Source organism: Cherax quadricarinatus, chromosome 28 (genome assembly GCF_038502225.1).
Source record: "Cherax quadricarinatus isolate ZL_2023a chromosome 28, ASM3850222v1, whole genome shotgun sequence".
NCBI classification, from domain to species: Eukaryota; Metazoa; Arthropoda; class Malacostraca; order Decapoda; family Parastacidae; genus Cherax; species Cherax quadricarinatus.
The window spans coordinates 3,842,795-3,853,783 of NC_091319.1; the positions used below are offsets into that span (position 1 = coordinate 3,842,795).

A 10,989-nucleotide genomic window follows, 5' to 3' on the forward strand; every position below is an offset into this window, starting at 1 on the left:
GTGAAGCCTTAATTACTAACAGTAATTTGGGTATGTAAAATTCCGAGCATTTACATTTTTTCTCGTACGTAATAACGTAATCTGGAATACGGAATTTGCTGCCTAAACATATACAATTAGTTCATATTTCTGTGTTAATTAAATTAGTTAGCTTGACAGAGGGTTAGTTATGATGTTTACACCAGAAATATTATAAAGTATTATTCAACAGTATGGAAATTTATATATATATATATATATATATATATATATATATATATATATATATATATATATATATATATATATATATATATATATATATATATATCTATATTTATATATATATATATATATATATATATATATATATATATATATATATATATATATATATATATATATATATATATATATATACGTGTGTGTGTGTGTGGACCACTACCAGTGGACCAGTCACAGCTAGTGACCGATTCACTGCCACTGACTGGTCCACTGCCAGTAACTAGTCCACGCCAGTAACTAGTCCACTGCCAGTAACTAGTCCACTGCCAGTAACTAGTCCACTGCCAGTAACTAGTCCACTGCCAGTAACTAGTCCACTGCCAGTAACTAGTCCACTGCCAGTAACTAGTCCACTGTCAATGACTGGTCTACTGCCAGTGACTGGTTCACTGTCAATGACCATTTCACTGCCACTGACTGATCCACTGCCACTGACTGGTCCACTACCAGTGAGTGGTCCATTACCACTGACTGGTCCATTGCCACTGTCTGGTCCACTGCCACTTACGTGTTCAACGCTGGTGGCTGGACCATCTTTACTGCTAAACCAATACTTTCCTTTATCCTCTCTAAATCTTAATTAATCCATTTTAAAACCACTTTTATCGAGTTCTTTCCTGGTGTGTTGTGTTTTGACTGTGTCGTTCGTTTGTTCTGAGTGTATTGTGTGTTCTGAGTGTGTTGTGTGTTCTGAGTGTATTGTGTGTTCTGAGTGTGTTGTGTGTTCTGAGTGTATTGTGTGTTCTGAGTGTGTTGTGTGTTCTGGGTGTATTGTGTGTTCTGAGTGTGTTGTGTGTTCTGAGTGTGTTGTGTGTTCTGAGTGTATTGTGTGTTCTGAGTGTGTTGTGTGTTCTGAGTGTGTTCTGTGTTCTGAGTGTGTTGTGTGCTCTGAGTGCGTTGTGTGTTCTGAGTGTGTTGTGTGTTCTGAGTGTGTTGTGTGTTCTGAGTGTGTTGTGTGTTCTGAGTGTGTTGTGTGTTCTGAGTGTGTTGTGTGTTCTGAGTGTGTTGTGTGTTCTGAGTGCGTTGTGTGTTCTGAGTGTGTTGTGTGTGTATTATGAGTGTGTTAGTTGCTCTGAGTGTGTTGTGTGTGTCATTCAATTATCCCTTTAAGAAATAAGGCTTAATAATATATCTCAGATCACTCCAGACAACGTTGCACTGGCCCATCGGGGTAACACTGCAAGAAACACAGTCATGTGCTATCACTGTAAAAAAATAAGGTAGCGTAACAATGTGCAATTAACTCAAGTGGCAAACTTGGCTGCCAACGAGAGTAGTGAGTGGTACCCAGTCTGACCTCTTACCTCACTGAAGAAGGTAAGAGGGTTGGGCAAGTGGAAATCTTTTTTTTTTATCTTCTTTGGCTCTGTAGTTCGCCCGGAGAGACACACTGGCGATCACAGGATCGCCGAAGCTAAGGATACAGTCCCGGCTACGCAAGATAGATTCTCAAGTACAGTGAACGTCCAAGCAGGTGAAGGTTCCTTCTGACATCTAACATGGATCCAGGAAAGATCTTCCAGATCATCACCAACAGCACTCTGCTTGGTGAGTATGCCTCTACCTCTCTCTCTGGGGTATGCTCACGATCAGTAATATACACTGGGATTCATCCAGCGCCCAGAAACACACTCGTGACACTTGTTTATATGGCCACGGATGTCCAGAATACTGATTAATGGAAACGTTACGCCACGAGTGGATTCTTTCATGACTGGAAAAGACACTTGTGGTGAAGCGTTTTCCATAATAAATGCCCTGATCAGTGCCTATGTACTTTTTAAGCGATTAAGAGTTGTAATGATGCTTCATTTCACTGTCCAGTCTAATGTGAGGTGCTGTCATGTCGTCCGCAGTCTGCCAACCACAACAGGCGGCTCCTATTTACTTCTAGATCAGCAGGAACGACAGGTATATGGAAGCTTGGCCATTCGTCTCCCCGCACTAGGGAATCAATCCCAGGTCCTGTCGGTTGTAAGTTCAGTGCTCCACCACTGAGGTATATTAATGGTAATAAAAGTTTGCAAATTAGCATACTGAATGGAAACTATCTCCACGTCTGCCACATTATGCACATAACTTTCTTACTCATAAAAGATATTTATCATTTTTTTAGTAAGCGAGTCGAATTTGATCTCACTTATATTAATATATATATATATATATATATATATATATATATATATATATATATATATATATATATATATATATATATATATATATATATATATATATATATATATATATATATATATATATATATATATATATATATATATATATATATATATATATATATATATATATTTCAATAAGTCGGCCGTCTCCCACCGAGGCAGGGTGACCCAAAAAGAAAGAAAATCCCCGAAAAGAAAATACTTTCATCATCATTCAACACTTTCACCTCACTCACACATAATCACTGTTTTTGCAGAGGTGCTCAGAACACAACAGTTTAGAAGCATATACGTATAAAGATACACAACATATCCCTCCAAACTGCCAATATCCCAAACCCCTCCTTTAAAGTGCAGGCATTGTACTTCCCATTTCCAGGACTCAAGTCCGGCTACATAAAAATAACCGGTTTCCCTGAATCCCTTCACTAAATATTACCCTGCTCACACTCCAACAGATCGTCAGGTCCCAAATACCATTCGTCTCCATTCACTCGTATCGAACACGCTCATGCACGCCTGCTGGAAGTCCAAGCTCCTCGCCCACAAAACCTCCCTTACCCCTTCCTTCCAACCTTTTCGAGGACGACCCCTGCCCCGCCTTCCTTCTCCTACAGATTTAAATGCTCTCCATGTCATTCTACTTTGATCCATTCTCTCTAAATGACCAAACCACCTCAATAACCCCTCTTCAACCCTCTGACTAATACTTTTATTAACTCCACACCTTCTCCTATATATATATATATATATATATATATATATATATATATATATATATATATATATATATATATATATATATATATATTATATATATATATTTATATATATATATATATATATATATTATATATATATATATGTTTATATATGTATATATATTTATGTCGTGCCGAATATGTAAAACTGGTCAATTAGCAAGAACTCATTTAAAATTAAGTCCTTTCTAAAATTTTCTCTCATACGTTTAAAGATATATTTTTTTCATTAATGTTAATGTAAAAATTTTTAATTTTGCTACAAAAGAATCTTAGAAAACTTACCTAACCTTATCATAACATGAACAATTTATTTTAGCTTAATCCAACTAAATATATTTTTTATTTGTTTACAATAATTTAACACTATACAAACAGTGAAATATATTTTTTCGTTAGGTTCAGAATGATTTTGGCGAAACTATTGCATACACAAATTTTCACTTGTCCTATATGGCAAGATGAGAGTTGCTATTTAAGCCAAGATCGCAAGTTCTGCCTATTCGGCACGACATATATATATATACATATATATATATATATATATATATATATATATATATATATATATATATATATATATATATATATATATATATATATATATATATATATATATATATATTTTATCATCACACTGGCCGATTCCCACCAAGGCAGGGTGGCCCGAAAAAGAAAAACTTTCACCATCATTCACTCCATCACTGTCTTGCCAGAAGGGTGCTTTACACTACAGTTTTTAAACTGCAACATTAACACCCCTCCTTCAGAGTGCAGGCACTGTACTTCCCATCTCCAGGACTCAAGTCCGGCCTGCCGGTTTCCCTGAACCCCTTCATAAATGTTACTTTGCTCACACTCCAACAGCACGCCAAGTATTAAAAACCATTTGTCTCCATTCACTCCTATCAAACACGCTCACGCATACCTGCTGGAAGTCCAAGCCCCTCGCACACAAAACCTCCTTTACCCCCTCTCTCCAACCTTTCCTAGGCCGACCCCTACCCCGCCTTCCTTCCACTACAGACTGATACACTCTTGAAGTCACTCCGTTTCGCTCCATTCTCTCTACATGTCCGAACCACCTCAACAACCCTTCCTCAGCCCTCTGGACAACAGTTTTGGTAATCCCGCACCTCCTCCTAACTTCCAAACTACGAATTCTCTGCATTATATTCACACCACACATTGCCCTCAGACATGACATCTCCACTGCCTCCAGCCTTCTCCTCGCTGCAACATTCATCACCCATGCTTCACACCCATATAAGAGCGTTGGTAAAACTATACTCTCATACATTCCCCTCTTTGCCTCCAAGGACAAAGTTCTTTGTCTCCACAGACTCCTAAGTGCACCACTCACTCTTTTTCCCTCATCAATTCTATGATTCACCTCATCTTTCATAGACCCATCCGCTGACACGTCCACTCCCAAATATCTGAATACATTCACCTCCTCCATACTCTCTCCCTCCAATCTGATATTCAATTTTTCATCACCTAATCTTTTTGTTATCCTCATTACCTTACTCTTTCCTGTATTCACCTTTAATTTTCTTCTTTTGCACACCCTACCAAATTCATCCACCAATCTCTGCAACTTCTCTTCAGAATCTCCCAAGAGCACAGTGTCATCAGCAAAGAGCAGCTGTGACAACTCCCACTTTGTGTGTGATTCTTTATCTTTTAACTCCACACCTCTTGTCAAGACCCTCGCATTTACTTCTCTTACAACCCCATCTACAAATATATTAAACAACCACGGTGACATCACATGCATATATATATATACATACATCTAGGTTTTTCTCCTTTTTCTAAATAGCTCTTGTTCTTCTTTATTTCTTCTATTGTCCATGGGGAAGTGGAAAAGAATCTTTCCTCCGTAAGCCATGCGTGTCGTATGAGGCGACTAAAATGCCGGGAGCAATGGGCTAGTAACCCCATATATATATATATATATATATATATATATATATATATATATATATATATATATATATATATATATATATATATATATATATATATATATATATATATATATATATATATATATATATATATATATATATATATATATATATATATATATATATATATATATATATAGTTATATATATATATAGTATATATATATATATATATATATATATATATATATATATATATATATATATATATATATATATATATATATATATATATATATATATATATATATATATATATATATATATATGTGTGCCGAATATGTAAAACTGGTCAATTAGCAAGAACTCATTTAAAATTAAGTCCTTTCTAAAATTTTCTCTTATACGTTTAAAGATATATTTTTTTCATTAATGATAATGTAAAAATTTATAATTTTGCACCAAAAGAATCTTAGAAAACTTACCTAACCTTATTATAACAAGAACAATTTATTTTAGCCTAACCCAACTAAATATATTTTAGATTTGTTTACAATAATTTAATACTAAACAAACACAGTGAAATATATTTTTCTCGTTAGGTTTAGAATGATTTTGGCGAAATTATTGCATACACAAATTTTCACTTGTCCTATATGGCAAGATGAGCGTTGCTATTTAAGCCAAGATCGCAAATTCTGCCTATTCGGCACGACATATATATATATATATATATATATATATATATATATATATATATATATATATATATATATATATATATATATATATATATATATATATATATATATTTATATATATATATATATATTTATATATATATATATATATATATATAGTCCCAGAACGAATCATAATCTTTTACATGTTACAGTGAGTTCGTTTTATGTGCCATTGGCCAGGAACACATCTTTGGTATAAAGTGAGAGACCAATACTTACTGAGAATGCGATAAGAACAATGGTGTTGATGTGGGAAGAGGAGCAGGTGCAGTCTATCTACTGCTCCATTACTTAGGTTTGAACTGTTGTTGGATTACGGGCTGAATGTTTCCTATGTAGGATAACGATTGTGTGTGTGTGTGTGTGTGTGTGTGTGTGTGTGTGTGTGTGTGTGTGTGTGTGTGTGTGTGTGTGTGTGTGTGTGTGTGTATGTGTGTGTGTGTGTGTGTGCCAAGTGTTTCTCCAGGCTGAAGGCAAAGCCGCTTAAAGTAAATGTGTATGAAGCTTAATATCAGAAGGTTTCCTGATGAAAGAGGTAGATTACAGCCTGAGCTCACGACTCAGTAAGAGTTGATCAGTGATGCGAGTCTTCTTAGGTCAACAAAAAAGGCAATATTTGTAAAGCAAGGACTTATCTTCTTCCATCTTTCCTCCGTAAGGGTAATAATTGTGTAGATGTGCTTAAGTGCCTTCTCCCTCCCTGAGAAAGGGCCAAAATTGTGAAGAGGGCGGTTTACCAGCCCTCTTCCTACGCCTCACAGAGTACAGGCGTTGTGTGGAAGGACCTACCTGCTCTCTCCTTCCCCTCAGAGAGGACAAGTCTTGTGTAGGAGTGACAACCTGTCGTCTCCCTGCCCCGGGAGGTGTGAAAGTTTACCAGGTGGGGATAGTTTGCTCATTACCGCCAGAATCCTGAGGCTACGAGACATGTTGTGTGCTCTCAAAACAGGAAGGAAGCCACAGCTATATGTCGGCTTTGACGACCTAGTTCAGGTGTCGCCAGCCTAACTTCTGTTGCGAGTTTCTTAACCTGGAAGTTAAGCTATTGTGGTAGCGTTTACGGTATTATTATTATTATTATTAATATTATTATTATTATTAGTAGTAGTAGTAGTGGTATTATTATTATTATTATTATTGTTTGTTATCATCATCATCATCATTGTTATTATTATATACAGGTTCTAAAACTGTGAAAAAAATGGTTTTAATGAGATAAGTAAAAGACGAAGGATCGAATTACCTTAAATTTTTGGTACCTTCTTGCGAGAGTTAAGTGAGGTCATCCTCATCGAAGATTGTGAGTTACCTGTAAATTGAAACACAATTATTATGAGCTACGTGTAAATTGAAATGTATTGGTTGTGAGTTCCGTGTAAATTAAAAATAACGATTGTGAGTTACGTGTAAATTAAAAATAATTGGTATGAGTTATGTGTAAAATAAAATGTATAGACTGAGAGTTACGTGTAAATAAAAAATTACTTATTGTGATTAACATGTAAATTTAGATACAATTATTGTGAGTTAAGTGCAAATTAAAATATGATTGTTAAGTGTTATGTTTACATTTAAGATAAAAACAACTTTGAGATGTAAATAGAATTTATTATAAAAGTATAGCGAATTAAAAAATATAACTGACATCAAATTAATTAAAGTTAAAAGATATCTCATAAATGTATAACCGAGCTAGAAACTCGCTTCATAATAATTCAATTTTTTCATAATATTTCGAATTATTCTCAACTTCTAGCTATGCTCTGAGTGATTTTTTTTTTTTGTTTCATGAAGCGTTAAATCCTTACTTCTCTATCTGTGGTTGCAGGAGTTGATTTGTAGCTCCTGGCCCAGTCTCTTCGCTGGTCGTTACTAGGTCCACTCTCTCTCCCTGACCCAAGAGCTTTGGTAGTATCTCTTCTTAAAGCTGTGATAGAGCTCATGGAGCAGTGTGTGTGTGTGTGTGTGTGTGTGTGTGTGTGTGTGTGTGTGTGTTATTCAGCATCAAAGAGCGGTAGAGGCTCGATTCTCCGTCTCTTTACCACCGCTTCATCCTTGAACGGTTCTTCCAGAACGAGACTTCGCCTATACGAGCACGTTTAAGACTCTACCCTTGCAGTCTCTTCCAACTAATCTCGTTCATCTCTCCCTTTTCTCGCGAGCTTAATCTCCCTCAGAAAGCTAAGTGAAAACTGCAACAATAAATTACGTAATACGAGGTGGATAAATTGAGGGTTGATGATAGAACTCTTATGAATATATATATAGGATCCAACAGTGTTCACTTAGGATCGAAAAATGTTCATTTAGGATCCAAGAGTTTTAGTTACGATCCAAGCGTATTTTAGTTAGCTTCCAAGAGTGTTTTAGTTAGGATCCAAGAGTTTTTTAGTTGGGATCCACTAGTGTTTTAGTTGGGATCAAAGAGTATTTCAGTTAGGATCCAAGAGTGTTAGTTGCAGTCCAAAAATATTTTAGTTAGGATCCAAGAGTGTTTACTTACGATCCAGTAGTGTTAATTTAACATCCGATAGCGTTTAATTAAGAAAAAACAGTGTTTAGTAAAGATCCAAGTGTGCATATTTACAATCCAAAGATGTTTGTTACGGATCAAAGAGACTTTAATTAAGAGTGCTTGGATAATTAAGAGTTTGCAAAAGAGTTGAGGCAAGAAAATGATTTCTTCGACAGTTGGGAGCAAACTACGAGAGGAAAATGCGGAGGATTGACGTGAACTTATTAGAGACACCAACCAGATTCTTGATTCAGGCCACCCAGTGACCTTATTTAGAGACAGGAAGGTAGTATATCTCTCTCTTTACATTCAGTGAGAGATATCTATCTCTCAGTGTATATACATAAAGAGGTGAATATCTCTTACCATATGTAGTATATATATATATATATATATATATATATATATATATATATATATATATATATATATATATATATATATATATATATATATATTAAAAGTTTGCTTCTTAATCTTTGTTTCAGACATCAAGATACTCTTAATTTTTTAGGATAGTCGATAGGCTTGAAACTTAATACATTAACTAATATACAGTACATTTATGCCTACGTAAGTAAGAATATATGTATACAGAATATACACATACGAATATATACATACAGAATTACAATATAGCAGTAGAAATTTAGTTATAATAGTACATAGATAAATGCCAGTATATATATATATATATATATATATATATATATATATATATATATATATATATATATATATATATATATATATATATATATATATATATATATATATATATATATATATATATATATATATTTATATATATATATATATATATATGTATATATAAGGGCACATATATACATATAAGAGTTCATATATGCAGGGGTTAAGACCAACAGCTTAAGCTGTCCTCTTAGGCACGCCTTAATTAGCATATAACTTAACACTGAAGACGTGTGTGTTACGTGAGGCTATTACTCACTGGTAGTGGTAATGGTGGTGGTGGTGGTAGTGGTGGTAGTGGTGGTAGTGGTGGTAGTGGTAATGGTGGTTATAGTGGTGGTCGTGGTGGTAGTGATGGTGGTAGTGGTGATAGTGATGGTAGTGCTGGTGGTGGTAGTGCTGGTGGTAGTGATGGGAATAGTGGTAATAGTGGTGGCAGTGATGGTGGTAGTAGCGGTGGTAGTGGTAGCGATGGTGGTAGTAGTGGTGGTAGTGGTTGTTGTAGTGGTGGTAGTAGTGGTGGTAGTGGCGGTGGTAGCGATTGGGGTAGTGGTGATAGTGGTGGTAGTAGTAGCGGTGGTAGTGGTAGCGATGGTGGTAGTAGTGGTGATAGTGGTGGTAGTAGTAGCGGTGGTAGTGGTAGCGATGGTGGTAGTAGTGGTGATAGTGGTGGTAGTAGCGGTGGTAGTGGTAGCGATGGTGGTAGTAGTGGTGATAGTGGTGGTAGTAGTGGTGGTAGTGGTGGTAGTAGTGGTGGTAGTGGCGGTGGTAGCGATGGTGGTAGTAGTGGTGATAGTGGTGGTAGTAGCGGTGGTAGTGGCGGTGGTAGCGATGGTGGTAGTAGTGGTGATAGTGGTGGTAGTAGTGGTGGTAGTGGCGGTGGTAGCGATGATGGTAGTAGTGGTGATAGTGGTGGTAGTAGCGATGGTAGTGGCGGTGGTAGCGATGGTGGTAGTAGTGGTGATAGTGGTGGTAGTAGTAGCGGTGGTAGTGGCGGTGGTAGCGATGGTGGTAGTAGTGGTGATAGTGGTGGTAGTAGTGGTGGTAGTGGCGGTGGTAGCGATGGTGGTAGTAGGGGTGATAGTGGTGGTAGTAGCGGTGGCAGTGGCGGTGGTAGCGATGGTGGTAGTAGTGGTGATAGTGGTGGTAGTAGTGGTGGTAGTGGCGGTGGTAGCGATGGTGGTAGTAGTGGTGATAGTGGTGGTAGTAGTAGCGGTGGCAGTGGCGGTGGTAGCGATGGTGGTAGTAGTGGTGATAGTGGTGGTAGTAGTAGCGGTGGTAGTGGCGGTTGTGATTGTAGTTTTTACAGATGGTGTTGGAAAAGATCTTGTTTTCTCTCATAATGTGTCTAAAGTTGACGTTTTCTGAGACTCTCGTTATCGAAGTGTCTCACTGTCTCTCAAAAGTGTATCGTAATCTACGTGTCTAGTTATCCTTTATTAACATATCTTTAAATTCGGATATTCTCGTATTGTTTCTCAAAACCCACCAGACATGTATATTTTTTTTAATGAATAATCAATTCAAGTTACCAAATGAATATCTGATGCATATATTCTATGCATATACTAAGTATTTACAAACATTGTCTCTCAGACCCCAGCAGGACTCAAACCTGCACACTGAGAGATAATGTTTGTAATTGATATCGCTCGTTTGCGAATTGTTAAGTATCCTGAGTATATATACCGTGAGGTATATGCTCTGAGGTATACGAAAAGTTTACGTTTACGAAACTGTTTCTCACCACATTCAACACTCTGGGCATTCACATGACTCTCTCTCTCTCTCTCTCTCTCTCTCTCTCTCCACTGTGTGTTTGTGTGTGAGTTTTAACCTCAAGACCCGAACAGCTATTTCAACGGGTACATAATATCCTTTTTTTTACCTTTTGCTCCTTTG

General features: G+C 36.4%; 1 protein-coding gene across 2 annotated transcripts in view; it reads left to right on the forward strand.

Moving 5' to 3' along the window:
- Positions 1–1,410: 1,410 nt before the first annotated feature.
- The window catches only part of LOC128693230 (putative neural-cadherin 2), a 101,861-nt gene continuing 92,282 nt past the window's right edge, over positions 1,411–10,989 (forward strand). For both annotated transcript variants that reach the window (XM_070089326.1, XM_070089327.1), the window contains exon 1: positions 1,411–1,812. In XM_070089326.1, coding sequence (XP_069945427.1) covers positions 1,764–1,812 — 49 coding nt within the window. In that variant the 5' untranslated portion in view covers positions 1,411–1,763. The remainder of the gene's footprint in view (positions 1,813–10,989) is intronic.